At 40.1% G+C, this 26,962-nt stretch overlaps 1 protein-coding gene across 7 annotated transcripts in view; it reads left to right on the top strand.

Moving 5' to 3' along the window:
* Positions 1-2,463: 2,463 nt before the first annotated feature.
* Positions 2,464-26,962, top strand: part of smarcd3b (SWI/SNF related, matrix associated, actin dependent regulator of chromatin, subfamily d, member 3b) — a 56,275-nt gene continuing 31,776 nt past the window's right edge. For 2 of the 7 annotated variants that reach the window (XM_049565173.1, XM_049565172.1), the window contains exon 1: positions 18,012-18,332. In XM_049565173.1, the coding sequence (XP_049421130.1) occupies positions 18,255-18,332 (78 nt within the window). In that variant the 5' untranslated portion in view covers positions 18,012-18,254. The other 5 variants (XM_049565178.1, XM_049565177.1, XM_049565174.1 and 2 more) reach the window with 4 other exon arrangements.

Here is a 26,962-nt window from a genome sequence, read left to right as displayed (position 1 = left end):
AGAGAAAGGGGTCAAAGGTTTACTTCAGTAGCTTTCAACCTAGACCATATTTTCCCATATTTTGTGTCTAAGTGATTAATGGCAACTACAATTTTTGAAATTGATCCAGTCTTGAATGAGAGGGCTCTGCAATGCTGCAATGTTAAGCCTCGGGGCATGCTCACACGGTCAATATACGTGCACAAACAGCAGTTGTTTTGCCATTGACAGGCTCAGATTGTTATTATAAGTATCTGACAGCATCCCTACAGAGATAGACCTCTTTTGTTAGAAAGTAAGAGCCTTTTTGTTTCACCAGAAACACCCCCAAAATTGCTATTGCCAAACCCACCAGACTCCATTTAAACAAACAGTAATTTTAGCTTGCATGGAGCCAGTGTATTTTCAAATCCAACTGGGTGACTTCAGGGTTTATTTCAACCAAACCAGAGATGGTGACTATTGGAGCAGCAGAAAGACGAACCAAGACGATTTCTGAGTAATATTTTTGTTTTTAGCGACTTTAAGTTAGGTGTCTTTGGCGATAGTAATGTCAGAGCTGTTTCTGGTTAAAAATAAAAGGATCTTACTCTTAAACAATGGTCTGCCTGTGTGGGGATCCTTTCAAGAATGTTGCCAGCGACTTGAAATAACAATTAGAGCCTGTCAGTGGCAAAAACAAACACTTTAAATTGACGATGCACATTTGCCCAAATGCTTACATTGCAGCCTGTTTCACAGCTGCAACATTGTCGCTCAATACTGGACCAGTATTTTTTAAAAAGTGTTCCTATAGACATAAAAACATGGGGGAAAGGGTCCAGGTTGAAAAATACCAAAGTTACCCTTCAAACGAGTTCAGATGCTGAATCAGATTTGAGTCCCAAATATGCTGACATGACAGACCCAAGGACTGTCCTGCACAGACTCCACACTTCTAGTTTTTCTCCTTATATTTTACCTTCTATCACACCATTAGTTACAGGCCACCACACGGACATTTTGTGCTCAGTGCTCCTCACAGTGGTTTTGCTGATTTCAAGAGACTTGATGTAAAGACTACATAAAGATAAATTTTTCTTCAGTGCAGTTTTTATGCCTCATTCCAAAAAAGCAACTGAATGTCTTTACATTTTACTAGAAGTGACATGTTTTAATGTCTGTACATCCTTTTAAAATACATAATTTCAAGTATGTTTCTCATATTTTATAGAACCGTTTATAGAGTATCTCTTCAGTGGTAATAACATGCCCATGATTAATGTTTCCCCTTCATGACATCAATATATTTCTGCAGCAGCTGTACATTCACCCAAATCCCCAACTTCATATTCAGATCATTTGCGAGATATTATCAGTACGTCATTATTATCGGCTTATTAGCAGCTTTAAAATGAAATATCGGCCTGAAATGAGCATTTCTGCTGATAGGACAGGTTGATAAGATGACACTGTAATTATGTGACTTTAATTAGTCAGATTGGCCCTGGTTGCATCTTTTATCAGGACTGTCTCGGGGAGAGCATTGTCCAAGCCTGTTAAAGGAGGATGAATTTTACAGGTTTGTATGAAAATGTCACACAAAAAGGAATGTTTTATATGTATCCTAAGTTAAAGTAGTTTGCACTGAATTTTATGTCAGCATCTGCCAGTGGATCATCACAATAAGAGTTAACATAAGTTAACTCCACTACAGGAAAGACTTGATGTTTTCTAGAGGTTTAAAAAATGCATATATCTGCATTTAGCCAAAATGAGTTAGAAAATACTGGCAAAAATACCCAACATCATGTATCACCACATGTACTGGATCATGAATTCATGCTTTATTGATCTGTCAGGAGCATAATTTGGGTTGCCAGGTTGTGAAAAAGCCCTTTGGCTGGGATTTATCCTTTATTTTTGTGATAATGTCAGAATCAATTTTTTCTTTGTCCAAATCTGTTGACATACATGAAGAATTTGACTCCAGCTCTTAGTAGCTCTAAATGAACTCAAATTTGCAAAACACCCAAACAAATATAAGCAAACTTTATATGTAGCTGCATGACAAATTACATCCTATAATATTATAAATATTGGTAATCCATTAATAGATGTTCCTTTGCAGCCAAGGGAATTTTTCATAGTCTTTATAATGACTTAATTGTTATTCAAATGGTTTGTAATTGCAACTTAAAACCCCAGTATAAAGGTTTCTTTATGAAAAAGTGCTACAGTTCTTTTGGTTAGGGAGCTGGTGGTCCTGCTGTTCTGTTGCTGTAGTAAACAGGTTTTTCATCCCAAAAAATGTCAGTCTTTGTTCTTGCAGTGTACGTATAATAATAACAACCTATAGTCATCCTTTCACACCTTTTGTTAGAGCTTACATCGGACAGTATAACCCCCCCCCCCCCCAAAAAAAAAAAAACCCGCTCCTGGGGATAATTTGATGACACTCCCTGCCACTGGTAATTTTTCATTATATCGACTCTCCAGCAGAGACCGCGCCTGCGCTCCTGCTCCCTTCCGAACAAGGCTTCACCAATCCTGGCTCTGGCTCCATCCCCGGCTCGGCGTCCCACAGGCCAGTGCTAATAAGTCGCCTAGCTGTCCAGTAATGGGGAAGTGATAGGGAGACGCTGCTGTCTTTGAAGCCGCGAGGAAGTTGAGGAGTGACGGGAAGCTCCGCGCCGCGCCGGACCGGACACCTCCACAGAGACACATCCTACAGTTCCTGTTGTTGAGTAGCCTAAAAAGCGCATAGTGATGGAGAGAAAGGTATGGATGCTTATGCTACCATTTGTTTTATTCCACATCACTTTGCCTCGCTGCGCTGCTCAGTATCCGCATCCACCATTAAAACTATTCTTTATATATTTTCTTTATCCTGTCGGCGCGTTGCCAGCCGGATTAGTGCGCACCGGAGTTTTTTCCTCGTCTAGCTGTAATTTATTGTGCGTCTAAAAAAAAAAAAAAAGGATTATTTTCCACCCCATGGTGTATTCAGGCTTATTCCGGCGCACAGCTGCATGGTGCACAATGTATCCGAGGATTTTGAGCAGGGAGTGGGATGTGGTTGAGAATATTTAAGGGGACTGTAGGCTACAGTAGCCTGTCTGCATCATCACACAGCACACTGTATAGTTGCAGCACCTCACCCCTCCACCTCCACCTCCCACCCCTCCCCGTTTTCCAGCCGACGCAGACACCAGCGCGGCTTGTTAACCTTGTCTGGTGTGGGAAACAGACACTTGAGGAGTAATAGAGGGGATGCACGGCGAAGCGAGAGTGAGGAGGACCATCCTCTCGCCTCTTTACGCATGCCTTTAATTCATTCGCCGTCTCTCCCCCGTACCTCCCTCCCCTACCCCTTCCCCTCTCGTTCCCCTCTTTGACTCAGGGCTCACACAATGATATAATGGTGCTTCATGTTAGTGCCCTCACAAGTCTGCATGTGTGTGTTTTGGATCTTGCGGGAAAAGTTTCAGTTTCACTGTGTTAATCTGCTGGCAGAGCTGTGGGTGCACACAGCAGCAGGAGAGGAATTTGGGGTGTAGGGTTGAAGCCAGATCTACTTTGCTGATCCAAAGGAAAATGTAGTTTTTATACTGCAACTGTAGCCTGCAATAGATTCACTCTCTGTTTATAGAGCCTTAAAATCCACACAGAGAAGTCACTAAGCTCTTTATTAGAGAGGAATATGTTGACATTTTGGTACATTTTCGTAGAGTTAGAGAACTAATGTTTGATTTGTCCCTTCTGGGCCACTGTAGAAACAACATAGCAGACTCCGTGGAACATGATCTGCCCAGTATATAGAAATAAATGGCTCATTTTAAGGTAATGAAAACAAAACAATTGTTATTTTCCAGTAATTATAAGATAACGAAAACATAGTGATGAATATTATACAATGTCTGCCATGGAGGCTCCTAAATCATTCACACTGGACTTTAAAATATGATGCTACAGCCAGTTAGCTGGAAACAGGAAATAGCTAGTTTGGCTAATCTCTGGCTAAATTTCACATTTTATAGCTTGTTTGTTTTAATTTGTGCAAAAACCAAACACCTTATGTTGCTTGGTGGTTATACACTTGAATATGATTTAGTCAACGCACTTGGCCAGGCTAGCTGTTTACTCCTGCTTCAAGCCTTTAAGATAAGCTAAGCTAACCGGCTGCTAGCTGTAAATTAGCTTCACATTTAGCGTACAAATATGAGAGCGCTAGCAATATTCTTAACAAACTTTATGTGAGAAATAGAAAAGGCCTGTTTCCCAAAATGTCAATTATTTTTTGGACCATTCTGCTGGTGCCTTTTCCGTCCCTAGGACATTAAAATCATGAATATGCAAGAGAAGTATCTGTATAATACATTATATTATCAAACTGTGAATTAAAGCTAACATAATGTAAACCCTTAGTAAAAACTACCATAAACACACACAAAATAGGATTTTAGCCTGTGAGAAGTATAATGATATATAGCCTAGATATAATGAGATATTGGCAATGATAAGAGTCCTTAAGAAATCTTTTTTTGTTTATTTTTTTATTATTGTGTATCTCTATTTCCAATTTAGAGATAAATACACTTACCTCATCAGATATTCGTAATATGTTGTTAAAATGCACTTCTTTGTTTTCACTGTTCCCCTGGTTTTCACTTAGAGTGCATTTGCGCACTCTGGCACAAACTGAACCACTCATAAATTCAGAGCATTGTTGGAATGTACCGTTCAGAGAGACGGAGCAGCGAAATGCCAGGTGGAGTGAATGTGTGATTGACTTAATTCTTTTTTAATTATATAAAAACGGGACACTCTGTTTCTGCGAACAGCAGGGATCTCATTTTAGTGTAGGGTGTCAGATAGGATTAACGAACTCACCCTTAGTCCTGTTAGCCTGATCCATAGAGTACTCCAGGAATGAGTCCTAAGACACCAGAAAATGAATTAGCATTTTAGCATTTCAAGTTCCCTTGTCTCGTTCTAATAAACTTTCACATTTTTTTCTACAACATAAAATGAGTCAGTAAATACCTCACTTGTGAATTATGTGTCTTACGAAAGGTGGTTTCTAACAAGTGGCTAAATAAGACCACAGAACATAATCACGCCGAGCATGACTTTACAGCTTTGTTGTGTTGGCAATGTTAAGTCATGTAACCGTAGTGTAATTTGATTATAGCCTTATGTTAGCTTTTTACTTCTGGTGATTGCATTTAGACTTCAGAGATCATAAAAGTATTATGAAGATTATAAAGATTATCTTGCTGAAATAAACATGTAAGTATCAAAATGTTTCTTTGCCACAGAGCTTATTTTCTGCAATAATACAAAATCCAATGGAAAAATCCTTTGCGCCTTTTTTACTAGGGCGAAGCTAATTTCGAATAAGCCTACAGAAAAAACATCATCCCTGGGGTACTCTGTTCCCCCCTCTGAAAATTTAGGACATTACACAAGTCTCGTGATCAACAGGAAGTAGCATGTTTGAGTCTCTTAAAGGCCGGGGGAAGACCAAAAGTAAAATCTCTAACTTATTTTCTGTATTTTTGATCATATTATAGATATGACTGTCAATCTCAATGTACAGTCCTGTAACCTAAATTGTTTTTTATTTGTTATAGCTTTATGTGTTGTTTTGTTTTTATTATTTCCAAAGATAGTTTTGCCAAACCACTTAAAGGTGCTGAATGTTCTCATGCTATTTGCATTGATGTCACATAGCTACATTGTACGTATTGGTAATGCTGACTAAATACTACGGTTAGTTCTATAAATCATCTTTCAATGAGATTAAAAAATGAATGATATGGCCATGAGATGGACCATTACACATTTTAAATAAACGTCTTTTATTAGATTCAGTGTTGAAATAAAAGACAAAATAAAAAATCAAGTTTGATTTTAGAAAAGTTACAAAATGCAGATGGCACCGATTCAGCGAAATATCCCATCTCACTCTGAGCAATGGAAAAAGCAAATTTTTATTGTATTACATCAGGAAAAGTACAGCATTTTATCATTTTTGTATGCCATCATCTCATTCTGGCTCCAACAGTGTCAGTCAGTAAAACTAAGAGCTTGAGGGCACTGAAAACTTTTTGAAGAGGCAATAATTCTTGTAAAATAACTATGAGTGCGTTGTCACTGACTTAATTGCGTATTTTAAAGGCTCTCTCAGATTTCAGCCCCCCTCTCTCCTCCTCCCTCTCTATCCTTGCTGCTCTGGTTTCATGTACAGAACTGTTGAGTTATGAAGGACTTGGTGACTCAGCTGCTTGCTGATTTCAAAGAGCACCATCACATGCACTTCAGTTTGATGCTCTATATGAAAAAAAACAGCCATTTGGGTGCAATTAGTCAACACAGAATATTGCATAACCAGTCTTATTTCAAATAAATTGCTGCAGTGCGTTGGTTTTCTGTAGATTTAGTCCCTCTGAAGTCCCCTACTGTATGCAAAGACTATTTCCATGTAGTGTATATATTAAATTTCCTGGCTATGCTATAGAAATGTCCTACCCGCTCAATTTTAATTTGCATTATAGCTTGTATCTGAAGCTTTTTATTTTAATTGTGGCAATGCTTTTTCAACTTAGTGTTTGCCGTAGACGTGTTTGATCCTTGTCAGCGATACAGGCACAAAAACTAGGACTAAAATAGCTAATTTCAAACCACAGTGTTCCCTGACCCAGCTGCTGGCACAGATATTCCCTTCAGTATAAAAAAAGGAGAACAGTCCATTAGTATGCAAGGTGCCGTCACAGCTCCTGAGGTCTGATAGAGGATCAGAGGATCAGCTCCTTTTACAGTCTGCTGAATGCTTGACCTGGCTTTTTAAGGAAAGCTGCACAGGAACCCCCCCCCCCTCCCCACACACACACACACACACACATATATATACACGCCGGTCACTCTGTTCAGTCATGTTTGAAATTTAGTTTGGGCGTCTCATCAAGTTCAATCAATGTTTCACTGAGTGTTTCAGCTCCAGAGTCTCTCAAAAGTTTGTCAAACTTTATTTTTTCACACTGTTTCCGCACCAGCAGCGAGATTGATTAGACAGACTTGGAGCCGTACACATTTTGGCTCTCGTTTCCTACATAGCAGGTCACCCAATTAAATGTTCCCCAGCTTTGTGTTTTGTGTTATTTGCAGGGATAAATGGACAATGGAGCACTTCCTTTTTTTGGTTGGTGAAGAATGTGCTGGCTCAATGGCTGTTTGTTACCCCGGAAACAACTGAGCTCACAGGAAAACTTATAATTTCAACAAATATTAGAGCTGAAACGATTAGCAAATAGTCGACTGAGAGTAAATTAATCAGCATACAGTTTTGATAATCGAGTTGTTAGTGTTGCCAATGATATCAATTTATCAATATATATTGATTTAGAATATTGGAAACTGTTTCAATTCTCATTTTCTGCTGTATTGATACACTGGTACCAGTTGTGCTCTCTCGCTCTGTTATTGTAAATGTTTACTACAGTCATTGTGCTGTTCTCTGCCACCAACCAACAGGGATGCACCCTTGTGTGTCAGGGTCACAAAGAAACCTTTATTATAAATAAATTACTGAACTGTTTTTAAGTCATTCAGTCCTTCATTACACTCTTTGAATGAGCACAAATTCTATTATAGAATTTAATGAAACAACCCTTGAAATAAACTACTTTCACATGAAAACGTTTTTGAATAAGTGCTTCAAACAGTCTTTTTACTAAATGTAATATATCAAAATTCCCTCTCTAATATCTGATTTATATTCTTGTAAAACACCAATGAATGTCTCCTTCGAACAGCTGTATTTACTTGTTTCTCGGTAAAGAGAATTTTACAAGATTACATTGAACACATCATAAGAATGTTATAATTAACCTTCGCCCAACGCTCATTTTTACTGAAGAGGGCTTGAACGCATCATAATGTAACATAATGCAACCTCCGTCAGCAGTTTTTTCACAGCCACCAGCGGTTAGCTACCGTGAGCTGCTAGCCGATGTAAACACGGACTTATTTGTAATGTAGCATTAACAGAAAGAAAATAAGGTGGGTCCCCTGATGGATAGGTGGTAAGTTAAACCTGGTCATTTTGTCCTTTCCTCTTTTCATCTCAAACACGGTTTCTATAGTCTATTAGACGATGGGAGGCCGTTAGACTCAAGCCCTGCTTTTTAGCTCGCGCAAATTGACATGATGCAACAGAAGAACATCGGCCACTGCTATGAGTGGGTGCCATTTTGTTTGCCGATAGGCCGATGGCTGTTAACAAGGCACATATCGGCCGATACCCATGTTTCGCCGATAAATCGGTGCATCCCTACTCCAGAAGAGAAGCTGTTATTGTCATGTTAAAGACTTTTTAAAAAAAAAAAAAAATTTGCTTTTACATTTTTTCCTGTGTTATCAAAAATGGTATTGACAGTTGATATTTCTTAAAGTATCCTTTCGAATTTTGAATTTTCGGGGTCATTTTTGTAGCAAAAATGCCCCAGTAATGGTCTCTTCCTGCTCCAGAGATGTGACAGTTTGCTGTTCTTCTTCATGTTACATGATATTAACTTAAATATATTTGACTTTTGTACAGTTTGTCATACTTAAGCTCTGGGAAATTGTGATGCTCATTTTCCACTATACTACGTAGTAACAGAGAAAATAATCTGCCCTATGAGTTTGTTGCAGCCCTGCTAAATATTATTAAAGTTTGATATCATTTCTTACCATTAATAACATTATAATATCTAGAGTACTGCAGTATAGCAATGCATCATGTTGCATTCTGTGCTGTATTTAGAGGTGCACCTCTGGCACATTTTTCACAGACAAACAGTAGACTTATAGCCGCAATACTGAATATGACTTTTATACAATTTCCAACCTATAAACACCAGTTTCATACAGCTCTGTGAACCTCCACTGTGTCATTTCCACAGAGAGATTAAAGGTTTTCATGGTTTTAAATCGAGCGCTTTGTAACCTAATTAACATGGCGCCCTCCCTGCCTACCAACAGATTATAACACTGTTTTTTTAATCACTGTTATCTCACCTAAAGCACTATCTGTGGGGTTTTCCTTCAGTTGCATATTATCCCCATTCATAATGTAGAGTTAGCTGTCTAATGAGATTGTGCGCAGGACTCAGAGACAAACTGTCTGGGTCCTAATGGTGCTACAGTTCACTGAGCGGCTGGTTGACCCATTTAGATGTTAACGCTCAATACTGCACCATACTCTGCTGGAGAGTTAGCTTCAGTGTAACCTAATATAACACATGCATGTGGATGTCGCAGCCAGCCCTGGCACCTTCCCTCTCAGTTGCAAAAAGCTTATTTAATAATGATTTCTAAAAAAAGGTGCAAAACAACAAAAGGATCCAAAGAGATTAATGATTTTTTTTTCTAATCTGGATCAGCACTGAATGAACGCCTGTGTCATTAGTTTTAGGGCTGCAACCAACAATTATTTTCATTATCATTTAATTTGCTGGTTATTTTCTCAATTAATCAGCCAGAAAATTAGTTTTTAAAAATGCACATCAAACTTTCATCAAGCCCAAGGTGAAGTTTTCAAATTGCTTGTTTTATTTGACCATTGGGCCAAAAAGATAATAAATGTACAATCACACAGGACAAAGAAAAGTGGCAAATTTTCACATTTAAGTAAGTCGATTAACAAAATAGTTGCTGACTCATTTTCTGCTGATTTACTAATTGATTAATGGGCTAATTGTTTTAGCTCTTGTATGTGTTTCTCACTCTCTTACTGTACTTACAACACCTTGATGTGTTGGATCAGGTAGCTACCGTGGGATTGAGGAATATGAACATTTCTGTGGTTGTTCATGGAACTGAAAGTGGATTCTTTTGGTTTTATATTGCACTATATACCATAACATACGTCTGAAGTTGTTCAAGGGAACTGAAGAAGTGGTTCTGATTTTGTTTTGACACTTGGAGGAGATAAAATCTGAAAGTAATGTTTCTGCATTTGGCATTTTGGCTTTTGTTTACAAAGCTTGTGATAATTAATTGTCCTTGCTCGGGTTTCATCTTGTCGTCTATTGTATTTAATCATCATTGGGATTGGAGATGAACTTTCTGTCAGCCTGCCACTGCAGCTGGTGGATTCCAAAATCTGCCAGCCACTCAATAGATTACCAGAGTTTCTTGGCTGGTGTGTAAAGCAAATCTAGCAGCCACTTGCATATTTAACCAGCATTTGGCTGGTGGCTGGTGGCTGGTGTTAATTCCCAACCCTGTTCATTGTGCAGCATTGCATTACATTGCAAACAAAGAACTCAGTGCCCTCTGTCCTATTTTAAACCATCATTTATCATTATAGATGTTAAATCACCTGAATCACATAAACACAAAGCCATTTTTCTTCAGACACCAGTTAACCTTCCTGTTTTTATGAAGGTAATGTACCTGAACGTGACTGTGTACAAATTCTACACTAATGTTCTTCTTTTATGTATGTTGATTGGTTTAGGTGCACGTGATAGGACATATGCATACAGTAGTAGCTTCAATATGTGAGGGTAATGTTTGCAGTCATTTAACAACAGTTAAGGGGAGATATTAAGGTGAAAACAGTTTTTTCATACACTCATCAGTTTCAAGATTATGCTTCCATAACATCTTCTTTCAGACTACTGGAAAGAAAATGTCCAAAATATCTATTAAGGTTTATTTTAATTCATATTTCTGTTCCGGAAATGTATGCAAAAAGTGCATATTTAATATGATAGTATACAGTTTGGATATAGTGCACATAAACATAAAATATACAATTTTAGAAAACTTGTAATACAACAAATAATTGTCTTTATGTAAGTAATCAACATGAGAAATTTGACTCTGATTTCTGTCTTATATTAGGACTTAAAATGTATGAAATTTTAATATGCATATCTTTAAAAGCCATTTTCTCAGAAGCCACATATCTTAGCGTCAGTAGCACTTATGTACATCACACTTTCCCATTTTTATTCCTATTTATATTCTGAAGGTCCTTACAGAGGGGTTTGCTCATATATCATTCATACCCTGATTTTATAACATTATATTCCTGAGAACATGGTGAAAGTAGATTCTCTTTATGGCTGTTGACAGTATTTTCTGATATATGGAGTAATGAAAAGAGATATCCACAATTCCCTCCGTAAAAACCTTTGACTTTCTAATGTCAACAAAATAAAGTTTTGAACATGGCTTTATCTAATGTTCAGATTTATGTTCTGGAAATGTATGTAAATCAGTGCATATTCAATTAGACAATGCATTTCCATATTTAAACATAGAAGTTTCATGGAGAAATCCGTATGTTAAAAATGTTACCCTATTCACCTGTTGTGTCTCTAAAGGTATTTCCAAACCCTCAAATACTCTTCTAACCCTCTGGATGGAAAATATTCCAGCTTTTGCAAAATAAAAATATATTTTTTAACCTGTTTCTTTATCCAAACAAAAACAGTAGCCAGAAATAACAGCATACACACCCAAAATTTAAAAGTTATATTGAGCAATGTTCATATGTATTGAGGTTACTTTTCAAATATTTTGTATTTTTATACAAATATGGACATTTCAGGGTACCTGGATTGGGAAAGAAGCCTTTGAGGATTTGGGAGAAAAACTTCAGAACAGCAGTAAATCTTGGTTTTAATTTTTTGGAAAATCAAATGCTTGGCTCTGTTTGTAGAAGTGGTACATGAGAAGCACAAAGTGACTAATACAGTATGTGTGTACTTGTAGATGAATATCTCTAATTGCTACTTAGATGATGGCTTCTTTTCCTGAGGGAATGAATCTACTGTTCGACATAACATTTTATTCATTCCTTGGCTGGTTGTTTGTGCAGGCAAGGTAGCAGTCTATATTTCACGCTACCTCTGTGCTGCCTCATCTGTGTCTGATTTTCTTGGATTCGGAACAATCTCGATGCGGCCCTGCGCATACCAATCCTGCCCTCGTTCTGTCGCCTCTGTCTCCCATCCTGCACGGGCAGAGTGGTGCTGAAAGATCGAGGCTAATACTGAGCTTGGATGCAGAGTAGGAAAGAAGAGAGCAGGGAGAGGGGAGTTTGTAGTGGTGGAATTTTTCTGCCAGTTTTATTTTTCATCTCATGGAATTTTATATAGTAGCAGGGTCGGGTCTATTGACGGAAAGTGACTGTTTTTCACTGTTTATTTGCGTCAAAGTTGACCCCGGTGACTTCGGCGCTGACTAACACAGCGAACTGAAGCCTTTTTGTCTCTCAAAAACTGGGATTTCTTTTTAGTTTCATAGTTTAAGCTCTGGAATAGTTCCTTGCTCGGTTCACCAGCTGCTGCTCCAGTTTTTAAGCCACTGCAGTCGGCGTTGCTCCCCCCCGATTGGCTGTTAGCTTTGGACGCAAGGCAGATTATGCCGTTGTCATGGCTACAGCAAACAGGAAATGCCCCGAAGCAGGTAAAGCTTCAGGCCTTGTTCCGGTGTGTTGCTAGTTGCTTGCAGGGAAACTGGGCTCATTACTGTTGCTCCGTCTTTCCATCTGCTCCCACAATGCCTCCTTTTTTTTTTTTCTTTTTTTTTTTTTTGTTTTTTTGGGAGCAGCTGAAGAGCTGAACCATAAACGCTGTCTGGATAAAGATGCTTTGTCCCAAACAAGCCCTGAAAAACCAAGGTCGACCCTAAACTCCTTTTCTGCAGCTTCTTAGGTTAGGTGCTCCACATAGCACTGCCGCTTTGTGCAAAATCATTCGCCTATTTCTTTGCGGTATATTGTGCCAAATCACTTTGATCACAGAATATCAGCAGATGCCCTATTATTTTCAGGCACCATGGGAGACTTTTCTCTCTCCATAGGTTCCTCTTCATTACACATGCCTAGCTGCAAGAAATCGGCCCTGAAATGTACTTCTCCACTCCTTAATCCCCCCTCAGTGAAGGTGCAGGTCTGCGTGCTTTTGTACAGTCCCTTTGATGGCGGCCGATGGCCATTGAGTAGCTTTCCAAGAGCCCTGGCCTTTAAGCAGCTTGAGCTGGGTTTTGTGTGCAGCTCTTAAACTGAAGAAAGAGAAAAAAGAGAGGGGCCCAGCAGTGGGAGGGAATCAGACTTTACTCCATGCCCTCAGTACAGTCCATATTCCCCCTAGTGCACCCCATCTGTCTGTGACAATAATGTTGACGAGGGCAGGTTCGTGGTCTCTGGTATGTAAACGTTGCCACTGGGAACTGTGCGTTACACATCAGCAGCGGTATGATTTTTTTATACTTTGTATTCTCTCTCTTTCTCTTTTTCCTTCCTCATTGAGAAGAGATTGCAGAAAAACAGGCCGAAACCATCAATGTATGGATTTCTCTTCCTTCCTGTCTTGCTTTCTGCTCAGCCTTTTGTTGTTGCACATCATCTTCAGCTAAAGAGAGCAAAGCAATCACGAAAATGTGCTGCCACCAAGCCTTTCTTAACAATAATAAACCTTATTATGTGTAATTTCAGAAAGGATGAAAGAACATTTTGATTATGCCGATGTCACTTGATTGATTTACAGGTAATTGCTTATTGATATTTCCAACACTTTTGGATCTTTGACTGAATGCAGCACAATTTCATGTCACTGTGATTCTAAACAACAGCTGCTCCTGCGTCTCACTGAGTAATGCTGTCCAACATTTACATTTAAATCCAAAGTTAAAAACAGCTTTGGTTATTTCACATGAGAGATTTCTCACTGGTTTAAATCAGGCGGGACTCAGTTGGAAAAGTGTGATGTTGCGGGAGTGCGGCACTTTTGCATATAAATGAACGTCCATTAAGCCCTCGCCAAACACGTTCACACAACGCTGATTAAGCCTATCACCACCAGGGAAAGCCTTCTCTATTATGTACTATACTGGAGTTGTGGTGACTGGTGTCTGTGGCGACTTTCCCGCGCTGGTGCCCCATAAGTAATGCGTTTTACGTCAACCACCCAGAGATAAAAGCGTCAGGAAGGGGGGAGAGACCATCGCAACGAAGCAGCAGCTATGAGTATGACTGCATTCACATCAAGATCAACGAAAAGACCACTCTACCCAGAATTTGAATGTAGGAAGTGTGTATAGGCTGCAGCGGTGAGGCTATAGGGGGGCCAGAAAAAAATGTAGTGTCCTATGGCAAATGCAACTGGAACGTCATACAGCAGTGGCCAATCAGATCGTAAAGAAACCTGCACTCCACAGGGACAAGTAATACAGTCTCTTTCTATCAATAATTATGATAATGAGTAAAGGTCTTAACAGCTTGTGTGTATTATCTTAGAAAGGAGAACCCTTGATTTGTGTGTGTATGTACACATGTGTCTTTTGTGGCAGTAAAGATACTACTGTTCTGCAGATCTTTTAAGACAACATAAACTTAGCATGGACAAATACTCAGTTGCTGAGATGGGGAGATTGGCTGTCTCAAGTGACACTCCCACACAGCTAATCGCTGCTAATCACAGCATCATCTGATTTGGTGTAAATGCAGCCTATGACAGAAGCTATGGTGTAAATCCTCAGAAGCGTCCAAGAAAGTTTCTAGAGTGGATGCTCCAGATAAAAAAGAAACTTGGTGTTCAGAGGAAGGATTAAAGTCAGAGGAAGACTTAAAAAGAGTGCTCCTTTGGGGGGTTGGGGGTGGGGATGCGGCAGGCTCACCTGCAGGCATATGTTCAAGGCACAGGGTGACAGTGTGTGATTACTCTTAACTGCCAGAGGAGAGAGATGAAAATTCTGCACTCCAGCTTTAACTTTGATTTTTGATTACTTAGTAATTATGTTTTTTAAAAAACACTTTCTCAGGGGCTTTAAAATGCAACTAGTTATGAGTATCTTCTTATCTTAACTGATTATATTTGGGTTTTGGTCTGCTGGTCAGACAAAACATGTCAGTTTTAGACCTTGGGTTTCTGGAGTACTGTGATAGGCATTTTTCACTGTTTTCTGACACTTTATAGACCAATGATTAATCAATTAATATTATATATTAATATTATATATTTGTATATTTATATTTGCCTTTTTTAGCATTGTGTCTCTCAGATGCCTGCTATTTGCAGTCTTGCACCTGGTTGCTACCTTTTGATAAAGCCCTGACCTCACCTGAGAGCTGTTGGGCTACACGTCCATAAATACCCTGAACACAGAATATGAGAATATAACAAAATAGAGGCAGAGGGCAGAGTCTCTGCAGAAAATAATACCCTGCCACACACTTTTAGTAGGGCCTAAGTGATGATTGAGAGGGATTACTTAAGTATAAGTCTATATATAGTCTTTAGGAAATTCCTGCGATGGAAATTACTGTTTGTTGCAGCTCTACTTCACTCATTGCATCATTTTGAATGTTGCATAGAGGCTTAATGAGGTGACAGTATTCAATATGTCACACTGAGGGGTCCTTGGTAGGGATCCACTGGTTGTAAAATGATGATGCAGCCAGTAAAGAAAACCAGCTGGACAGTTTGCAGACTGTGTTGTATGAAGCATGACTCTGAGTCTGTGCTCTTTGTCTCCCTCTTGTGGCCGTAGGAGGTAATGAAGAATTTAAACACACAAAAAGATGCTTAGAAAATGAAATTGGTTGGGCAGTGATTACAGTTTGGTCCCTGCAGCTTTTAAAGGATTTCATGCTTTATGATACTTCAATCATTTTTTGCAACCAGGCCCTGAACATGGATCCCTCCCTCCATTCAGACAGTCAGCACCTCCCTGCCTGGTTGCTTGCTCCCTCTGTTGGTCATTAATAATACTGCTGCTGCTCCTTTACCCCCTGTTAGCCCCCCTCTACCCCCCTGTCTGCTACACACTGGGACATTACCATTTGGTGAGACTGACTGGCTTTGGTGAGGGAGACTGTGGGGCTCCGGCAGGGGGTACTCCTGCGCTCAAGGCTCCCTTTTGCATCGCCCGAGCTGCCAGATCTCTTTGTTATCGTTGAACCCACGTGCCGTTGCTGGAGAAACGGGAGATTGGCACAATCTCAGAATCTGCGTGGATACGCTCAAGGAGTAGAGCTTTTGACCTTGCAGGAAATTGAGACGCACACCTTGTGCGCCTGTGTGATTAATATATTTAAAGCCCCTGTCACTTGTTATGTAACACAAGGTTAATCTAATGCATAGTGCCAGTGTGGACTGATATTTTTGCAGCATTTGACTAAAGCGAGGACACAGATGGATTTAGGCAGCATAGAGAAATTTTGCAGAGGAGGTTTGGGTTCCTTATGTTCCTCAAAGCCTTCCAGACTGGATTAATGACAGCAGCAGTACACTCATCTTAACAGCAGGTGTCACCACCAAGCAAACTAAGGCTGCAAGCTGTCAGCAACACATGGGAGGGCCAGCTTTTGCCTATCAATAAGTCAATTCCAATAATCAGGGGTGTGAAGGAAGTTTGAAGGGCATACATTTTGATCATTCTTCTCTTCCTGCTTCTCTTTAAGGCGTTAAGCGTAACTTTTCTGTCAGTAATGGCGTCTTTACATCACATGTAATGGATGATATGCATGCATTAAAACAGCTTGGGTCCTTTTAGATGCCTCTGAGGGATGGCGCATCCTCCAGAAGGTCATGACCTCTGGCCTAGAGGTCACAGAAACACTAACCAGCTGTCCACACAATAACTGCAGTTTTCCTTGAACTGGAGCGACACCCCCTCTTCCTAATGTATCCGCCTTGCATCATGTTAACTTAAACAAGCTTGTCAGAATGCAGTGATAATTGAAGGACAGATTTTGTGTCAAAGCTTTCCATCAACTCTTGGGAGTAATTTTTACTTTGACACCTGGTGCAACACTTTTCTTCCGTTTTCACACCAGCAGAACAGAGGAAGAGGAAACAATAACAGTGACAATTTGCCGTCATGTGTCACATGCCGAGCCCCCCTTTGAATCTGCCCCACTTCACCTCCTTTGTCATTCAAATAACCTCATGAATATTTCACTCCCCTGATCTGACGGCAGGAAGAAGAGAGGGAGAGAAAGAAAGCACAGGAGGAGACATGAAAGAGTCGTAATCTTCAACGTGGCGTGGTTTGTAGTCAGAGTAATGACCTGTGTGGCGACAGGCGACCGTTGGGCTTGTGTGTAATTGGAGTGTGAGACATTAAAAAAACTCCCAGCACACAGAAACAGGCAGTGTGTGTACTTCTGCTGTGCCTCAATAAGTCTTTTATTCCCTGTGCGCATCAAGGGATGGTGTGTTTTTTTTCCCTCTTTTTTTGGGGGGGGGGGCATTCAGTTTTCTGCATGTTCAGAGGAAATCTTTAAAAAAAAGCAGCCTGAAAGAAATCACAACAGAGCCTAATTACACGTGTCACTGACACAGTCACCTTGCTGTGCAGACCAGCCTGTTTGTTTGCCATTACACTGTAGCCACAGCCTGTATGTAGCCTCTGGGCCAACTAGTGGGTGAAAGGTAACAGCTAATGAGGCGAGTGGAGGAAATACTCTCTAACCTATGAATGCACTCTGACAAAGGCCAGCAGAGTAACACAGGAAGTGAAGGTGCTCTTGACGTGGCCTTCTACTTTTGTGAAGTGGCTTTAGAGCACATTGTTGGAGAAGCTTTGCACTCATAGACAAACGGATAAATTCCCCAGCCTTGAGTGGCTTTCAATTGAGAAAAAAAAAGCATCACCCCCCTCCTCATCATCATCATCACCACGTCATGACACCATCATATATGTATGTACACATGTGTTAATGATATGCAGCCTGGCCCCTTTAAGAGCCCAATGTCCTTTTTTTGAGAATGAGCCCTGGACTTGGAGGTCTGTGTGCTGACCGTGGCCTCTGGGTTGGTCACCAGGGGGGAAGCTACAGCAGAGACACTAACCTCCCCAGCCCCCGTTCAGACCAAACGGCAGCCTCGCCGCGCCGCATGCCCTTATCTACCAATGGAATGCAACAGCTGTGCGGGGGAGCGGCAGGGTGGGCTGGCTGAAACCCCCCTGCCAGACCCCTGCACAGCCTCCCCCCCACCCTCTCCACCTCCAAGCGACGTGCCGGGCTCCTGAAAGGCAGCTCAACTAAAAAGTGAGCTAGACACAGTGAGAGACTCGGCAGGGCTGCTGCACATTCAAAATAGAGTCAGAGGGAGGGAAGAGAGAGGGAGAGAGAGAAGGAGAGTCAGGGACAGGCAGTGCTGTAAAGGAGAGCACAAAGAGAAGGAAAGTGGAGCAGGGGAGGGGAACAGGAGGCTGGGTGAAGGGAGAGGGAAAGACAAAAGAAGGAGAGGGGAGACATAGCAGGGTGAACGGAGGGGACTGAGCAAATGGCTACGGAGGAGACGGCGGGGGGAGCCAGGAAAGCCACCAAGAGCAAACTGTTTGAGTTCCTGGTCCATGGAGTGGTGAGTGGCGCTGTCCGTCATTCCCGTGAAGGGAGCTGGCATGCATCTGTGTGTGTGTGTGTCTGTCTGTGTGTGTGTGTGTGTGCGCATGTGTGTGTGTGTGCATGAGTCGGCGCAGCGGCAGCAGCAGCAGCGGTCTGTGTGTGAGAGATAGCTGGGTAAAGCTGGCCATGTGAAGGTTATTTCCAGCCCCCTCTGGATCCCAGCCTGTTAGGAGATGGCTTGAGAGAACAAGAAGTGGAGCAGCATGGATGGATGGAGCTGAGCGGGAGAAGGATGAGGGAGCAGAGGATTTCTAACACACACAGACACACACAAAAAAAGGATAATTGTAGGAATAGAAGCTAAGCAGCAGCAGCAGAGAGCAGCCAGCTCCCCCTTTGGCTAACAGAGGAGCACACTGCTTCCCTGAGAGTCACAGACAGAGGGGGGAAATGACGAGTCCACTCACAACAACACAGTCAGAGGAGCCTTCTAGGCAGCGTGTTGTTGGTTGGTGGAAGGATTTGAACCTGTAAGGTCACGAGACAAACGGACGGACGTAGTAGCGTAGACGGAGACGAGGCAGACAGCCAATCCTGGAAATCATGCAGAACAATCAGCCCATTCATGTGAGGCTAGCATGAAATGTCAAGTCAAGTGTTGCTCATGGCTGAAGGGTTAGGGCAACTGTTATCATACTTTACATTAATAACAGAGCGTGGAGGACAGTTTGTTTTGGTAATGAGCTGAATGAATCAGAGGCTTGAGGATGATGTAAAAGTCCTGGTCAGTGACAGCTGAAAGTTTTAGCAGATGTGATTTTGACATTGACCCAAGTGTGTAAATAAACTGGTGGTTAATGGCAGTAATTCAAAGTCTTTATCTGCTTGCGGTCCCTCGTCTCAGGTGTAATGTCATCCATGATTTCATTTGGAAAGGGATTTTTCCTTTTTAGATTGTTTCATTTGATTATAAGGGCTGCAGCTAACAATTATTTTATTTGTCGATTCACGTTTCAGCTATTTTTTTGATTGTAGTGTCAGAAAAATGTGAGCAAATATCCATCACAACTTCCCAAAGCTCAAGGTGACATCTTTTATTTTGTCCGGCCAAAAATCCCCAAAACAGAGTTATTCAGTTTCTTTGATATGTGAAATAGAAAAACAGCATATCCTCAAATTGAAGAACCTGCCCAGCTGACCACCAATGTCATAAGGAGTTATATTTCGTCATCTGGTGATCAAAATTCAATGTCAGGGAAACATCTAATGCCAATGTCAATATGACGTAGAATACTGACGACAGAGGGTGTTGCTATTTTGCTGGTTTTAAGTAGTGTTGTTTAGTAACCAAAATCCATTCTTCCAAACATCTCATGCCAACGTCATCTTAATGCAGAATAGCCACATTTAGTCGTACGTTATGCAAACAAAACCTGACATCAGCTTACCGTCAGAGTGTTAATGTCCAGACAATATGGAATTCTAATGTCGTTAGACATTAAAATATTGTCAACCTGATTTTCTAAAACCAAAGTTTAACGTCTGTCTGACATGAGAATCTAACATCTCTCTGATGTCATACTGATGTCTGGTGCCAGCTTGGTGGAAACAGAGACTGTGTAAAGAGAGTCAGGAGACAACATGCGACAAAGTCTCTAACCAGACTCGAACAGGGGGACGTTGTGGCTCATGTTCATTGGGTTAAACCTCTTGACCAACAAGGTGATTTTTAATGGACTTAAGAGGTAAAACTCACAGTATTCATATAAAAGCACAGCTTATAGAAAAATCCCCCAAAATAATCACACTTTTATGCGGCTAAATTTCCTGCCCCCCTAATAGATCCATTTTCCTGAAGTTGGAAAGTATTATGTCATCATAAACGTCCATTTCTTTCTGGAGAAACAATGTGATGTCTGCTCTGTAATTACGTTGAACTGAATTTCACCTTTGCACAGATCCTAAAACTTGGCATTGCTTTCTAATCCTCAAGATCATTGAGAAGGTCAAAAAGACTCTCTAGTATTTATTTCTTCTATCGAAGAACTGTTTCAGTTGAATAGATGTATATTTTGGGGACATTTTATGCCTTCAGTAGAGAATTGAGAGTAGAGAGATGAATGAGAGAGAGGGGTAGAAAGAACAACCAGACTTGAAACAGGGATGCTGGGGTTCATAGTCAGTGCTAGGGTGCCTCTTTCAATTATTTCAGAGGCTTGAAAAGGTGGAGAATGGGCCCTTATTGATTGCTAATTTAGAAATATGCCTCTGTTCAAAGAACTCTCATTGAATTAAAACCAGTGCTATTTGCTATATATGCCCTTGAAAAAGGTAAACCCACCTGTGTCATGTTTTTTTGTTAAACAGTCAATAGCACCTATAACAAAATTATAATAAACTTTTAAATTTGTTAAATTGATAATTTCTCATTTTCTTTGGTAGTTTTTGTCACATACAGACGTGCAATGATGATTGTTGGGTAATATGTATGCTGATGTCATCCACTGTCAAGTCTCTGATCATGTGACGAGATGGTGACGAGATAATGGTAGGCACTAGGGCCTGTCACAACTACTTTACGCCACTGGTAAAAGAACGAAGTTTACAGAAAAGTCCAACAAAAGAATCAGCGTTTTCTGCAGCAGAATTTAGTTTGTATTGTTTCCTACCCCAAAATTAAACTGGGGACTCCTTCACAACATTTTGCGACCTCCTGTAGGTAGGTCACAATATGGAGAAAATCAGGTATCGCAATATTTTTGACCAAATACCAATATATTGCCAAGCCCCACCTGTAGGAACAGTTTCTGGTAGGGCTGTCAAAAGTATTTATTTATCGATGCATGTTGATACTGAATATTTGAATTGGTTTCAATATTAATTTTCCACAGCACCAATATAGTGGTACCAGCTGTGCTTTATCGCTCTCTCTTATTGTTGTATTGTTGTAACTACAGTCATTCTGCTGTTCTCCGCTACCAACAAGGACGCTGTCAAGTTCCAGCCTTGTTATATTTAACTTATAGTAAAAAACTGTAATTGTATGCCCTCAATGTCAGTTTTCCCCATGGTACTGGAATTGGTATCAAACATTAGTATATTGACGTTCAAAATTTTGGTATCAGGACAACACAAGTTAACGAAGCTGAAATATTTTGTAGAGCAGCGGTTTGTTGATTGTTTATCGTCACGTTAATCTGTAATTTCATTTAGCAAAAATGCACTGGTTGTGGCTTCTCAAATGTGAACATATGCTGATTGTCTTTGATAGTTAACTGAATATTTGGGTTGAATCAAACAAGCTGCCTGTGATGGGAATGTCTCACAATTTCCTGACACTATTCAGACCTAACAAGTTAATAAGAAAATAATCAGTAATAGTTTAACTCCTACTTTATAACTGTCGTCTCACTCTCCGTGGTTCTTACTTTCTGCAGAACTGAATTTCACCTTTGCACAGAGTCTGAAACTTGGCATCATTTCCTAATCCTCAAGTACACCGCGAAGGTCAAAAAGACTTTGTTTGTCAAATTCTTTAATGTCTTAAAATGACAGAAGTACCTCGACTAAGGTCTGATTTTAGGCGTTTTAATCAGTGCTGATGTTGGGCGTACTGACACCAGGTAGATTTATACACTGAAACGAGATGAGGTATTGTCTCTCTGACAGGAGCGGTCATTACAGGGGCTTTGGAGCTGAAGCCCTGCGCACAGAGACAGACTTTAGGAAACAATGGACCGGGTGATTGATGAGCCAGATGAGTGTGTCCTCTCAACAGACCAATTAACCTTGATGAGGTTCTGGCTGCTCCAAGCCAAATATTTCCCTCTGCTTATTTGTCTCTCATGCTCTGCCTCTCCCCTCTCCTCTCTCCTCTCTCTCTCTCTCTCTCTCTCTCTCTCTCTCTCCCCAACATTTTAGGATGGAAAAGTCTTGTTGTAATAGTTGCGGCAGGTTCCTCGTTGTGTATACTGCAGAATGGAGAAATATTTATACTATGGGATATGGGGGTGATTCGGCGCAGTTTGTTCGCCTGTGGAGAGGGATGACGTTTCATTTTCCCCCTTCAAGAGGCAAAGCTTTTATACACAGACACATGCATGTAGAGATGCATTCACACACACATAAGAATATATATAAATACTTGCACACATTGTTGTGGTTACCGAAGGTCGTAGTGTTCCTGCCTCCCAGCTGCAGCGTGTGTGTTGTGGGGGAGAGTGTTTGGCCGAGGTCTGGTTCTAGGACTGATGGGTGGGCTGAAGGCCTGGCTGAGGTCTCTTCCTCTTTCTCTCTCATTATCTACTTCTCTGGCTCATACATATGTGTGCTTGTGTGTGTGTGTGTGTGTGTGTGGAGGTCAGCGAGGGCCACAGTGATGAGAAAAGCCTTCCAGCGCTCTGCGTGGGAAACCCCGATAAGCCAAAACATAATACGACACACTGTAGCTTTGTCATCTGTAAATTCTGAGTGTGTTTATGCGAGACGCTTTGAACACAAACGTCACCTTTACTCTCAGATCTGAATCATTAAAACTGGATTACTTGCTCAAAGGTTTAGTTCAACCGAATTACAGAAAAGTTGTATCTATCTATGCAGATATTTTGGGTTTTATTCGCCCAGATTGTGAGATATCTTTTTCTTCTTTTTTTTTTTTTTTTTTTGGCCTCTGAGTCTGGTCCCCCTTGTACAACGGAGGTGAAGAAATGTCATCTCTGGCACTCAGAGTATTGAAAAGTGAAATGTAAAAAGATTCAACAGCCACTCTTCTTTTCGAAAACACGATGTCCAGGTTGCTCTGGATAATCTGCAGACCTTGCCACGATCATCAAAATAGCTTTCTACTGAAGACACTATAAAAACCGTCCAGAATTCATTCCAGACTTACAGGGACACCTTTTTTTTTTTAAGAGAGGTCATTGTTGAATCTCATTGAATAATTTTTTTTCTCAGCGTGTGAGCATCACAAATGAGACTCCATTTACCTTCACTTTATTGGGGTAGATGCAGATATCAGAGAGATGTATGACTCAAAATCTCATGTTCACATCATCCAGATACAATTCCACCAAAAGTCAATGAGCACTGTTACTGAATATTTTTCCAGCCCTCACATTGATATACAATATTATGTCTATAATTACAAGGGCATGAATTCATCTGAAGGCGTTTTTAATGAAGATTGTCAATTATGATAAGAACAATAATAGAAACTGAGACTTCTGTAAGTCTATTTAATGAGATAAACTATGCATGACTTACATTAACGGTTGCCTCTGAAACAACATATAATTTCACAATTTAAAAAAATCCATAAGAGCAAACTGAATATCTGATAAAACAAGCGTTTCTTTACTTTTTTTTTTCTCACTGTCTGCTATGGAAGCTCATTTCCACCAGTGTGATGAAAAAAAAATCCTGTAATTCACTATAATGAGAAACTTTATCAAAAATAATGAGACTCTCTCAAAATAACCAGTTAGTATCTCAAAATAATGAGAAATTAAACTCCTCATTATTTTGAGAAACAAGCTCATTTTGAAATAGTAAGTCATTACTTCAAGAAAGTGTCTCATTATTTAGAGATTTTTGTCTCATTTATTTTGAGAAAGTTTCACATTATTTCAGAATGAAGTCATTTTTTTTGAGAAAGTTTCACATTTTATGACTCACGAAGTCATCATTCTAACCTAAATCAGTCAGATTTTGAGAAAGTTTTACATTATATGTCATACAAAGTAATTATTTTGAGAAAACATCTCCTTATTTTGAGAAACTTTCACATTATTTGAGATATCAACTCATTATTTTGAGAACGTTTCTCATTATTTTAAGGTGTTAAGTCATTATTGTGAAATAACCAAGTCATTAGATTGAGAACCTAATCATTGTTTTTGAGATACTAAGTCATTCTTAACAGAAAGCTTCTCATTTTAATGACTTACAGGATCTGTTTTTTCCATCACACTGGAGGGAATAGGCTTCCACTGTGTTTTGACACTTCATTCACAGTAAATTCATAATGAAAATGATCATAAATTTGAGCCCTAAAAATAAGTCGTTTGCCATTCAAGGAACCTTATTTTCGTTTTAAATAGATTTGTTTCCAGTCAAAGCCTTTAAAAGGGACCATCCATGTCACTACCCACATACTCGTATGTTTAGTACAGTGTGGGTTAAGTTTGGCCTCTTCAAATCCCTCCAGAGATGCCAACACACTTCTCAGATATCCATCCACATGGCAGATTCGATTGCTGGCTGGCTGGCAGAGCTCCGGGCAGAGTGTTGGAGTCAGTTCAGCAGGTCAGATTATAAAGTACCACTCATTGTGTGTGCGTGGATTTAGGGGAAATTCATCCTACACATCATCCAGCTATGGTTTTCTGTATCTGTTATCTGAAGGGCTCAAATTCTCCAGACAGACGCTTGTAACAGAAGTCTCTGTCTGGCTGCTGAAAGTCTTGCCTGGTTGGGTGTTATTGTGCAGTTTAGGTAGGAAGTAGATAGAAAAAGAAGGGGTCTGTTAAAGCTCCACGAGGTGACAACATTCAAGCGGGAGGCCTAGACCATATGTTGTCTTATCCTCTCCCATTTGAAGACCCTTCCCAGTTGCTTTGACCCCCAGTGTCCCCTCCCCCCTCGCCGACCAAACGCCCAGCCAGAGTGACAGCAATGCCTGCTCGGGCTTCTTATCGTAGGGTCTCTGCTTGGTCACCATTTCAAAGGGCACATAATACGTCAGCCTCTCGTATGCTGTCATAGTCTGTTTTAAAGTTATTACCCTGTGAATACATGCATTTACATTCAGACCCAGCTGGATATCTAGTTTTCTTATTATGCCCTCCCCGCTGTTTATTATTACCTTTCTTTATTTGTTTGGTTTTACGTGTGTTTGTGGACAGTCTAAAGATCAAATCTGATGCATGTTTGTTCATGCCGCAATCCACATTTAGAGGTGACAAACAGTGTGAAATGTTGGGAAAACGTGAGGTTATGAAACTCCTGATTTGTATCCTTCAGCTGTCCTCTCTGTCTTCAACGTTTACTCATTCTGTTACCAAAATGTAGCAGGCAGTTTCTGTTCCCATTTGAAAGAAGACATTGTTGTTGTTTTTTGCAAGGTGATGGTTAAACATTTGAGTCTGTGAAGTCATGGCTTTGCTAAACGACAAGGTTTAGATGCTTTTTTTAATTAATAGAGAGGCTGAGGTACGAATAGACTTGTGATTTCAAATGTCTAATGTGACAAGTTGTCTGTCCTTTGTAGAATATTTATAGTTTGATATTAACTGAGTGACAATCAATGATCTCATATTTTTGGATCAATTCATGCTCATAATGTGTGTCACTGGTGGAGTACCTTTACACAAGCACTGTATTTAAGTACAGTTTTGAGGTACTTGTATGAAAGTTCCTCCATTTTATATGATTTTACACTTCTACACTTTACACAGATTCGAAGGAACATTTTCTAATTCTCTACATTTTTCTGAAAGCTATGGTTACTTAACAGATTGAGATTTTATATATAAACCCTGCCATGATCCTATGACATATGATGCATTGTTTTAGATCAAACCATACAGTAGTCAGGGCCGGTTTAACCTGCTAGGTGGCCCCAGGACAAAAGTAACTAATGGGCCTCTAATCAGACCCCCCACCCTTCACTTTTTCCTCTTGGTTCTTCAAGTTAGTTTGGTCATAAGTCTTCAACAGCCCCTCTCGTTGCAGAAGGCTGGCTTAGCCTTTTTAAACTAAAGACACTGTGTGTCTAAACACCCGCAGCTTGCCGGCAAAACGGCCCAACATTCACGGAAAATCTGGCAGTGTAAAAGGGGCTTGTATTACATGAAAGCTGCTGTCATGTCAACGTCCCACTTAGCCATGTTCAAACGTTAAAACTTTATATAGAAAAACACGAATTGTTAAATATTTGTATTCAACTGACAAAATCCCGAATCAGATACAGCCCTTTGTTGTCTTTGGATATGTGTAAAATATCCACACTGTAAATATTGAGTTATTACAAGGTGCACAAAAGGTTATTTTCAGTCAATAAGTAATGATAGCTGGCAACATTGAGTCATGACAGTACTGCAGACTTTTCTGCTCTCTCTGTAATGAAACTGGTTATTAAAGTTAATGTCCTTGTTCTCCTTAGTTATTAAGTCCGTAGCTATATGAGGTAACCTCTGTTTTTACTGTGTGTACATTATGATAGCAGCATAGCAGGTGGTGCAGGTCTTTTGCTATTCTTGCTATAAAAACAAAACAAAAATGATATTTCAATCATGTTTTAGAGTTTCTGAGTTTAAAAGCAGTCTTCAAAAAATGTATTCAAATTGTATTGTGAATTGTCGTAACCTTTAACAATATCGGCCCTCTGTAGTATTACTTGAAACCAACACACAATCCAACAGAGGGATTTTCTGAGACCAGTGTATTTTTACCAACTATGACAACGTCACAACAGCTGGTATTGTTTTCAAGTTACAGCGCAGGTCAAAAAATGAGGTGTTGAGTTTGAACTCTTTGCCATTGGAGCATTGTGTACTTATTCTAACCTACTAATGGCAGCAGCGTGAGGAGCTGAGCGTCTATTCATTTGGCATTTTTGAAGTTGAATCTTAAAAAAGATATTCACCT

Source organism: Epinephelus fuscoguttatus, linkage group LG21 (assembly GCF_011397635.1).
Source record: "Epinephelus fuscoguttatus linkage group LG21, E.fuscoguttatus.final_Chr_v1".
Classification (NCBI taxonomy): domain Eukaryota; kingdom Metazoa; phylum Chordata; class Actinopteri; order Perciformes; family Serranidae; genus Epinephelus; species Epinephelus fuscoguttatus.
The sequence above is the reverse complement of the archived record's forward strand: the minus strand, read 5'-3'. Positions and strand labels throughout refer to the sequence as shown.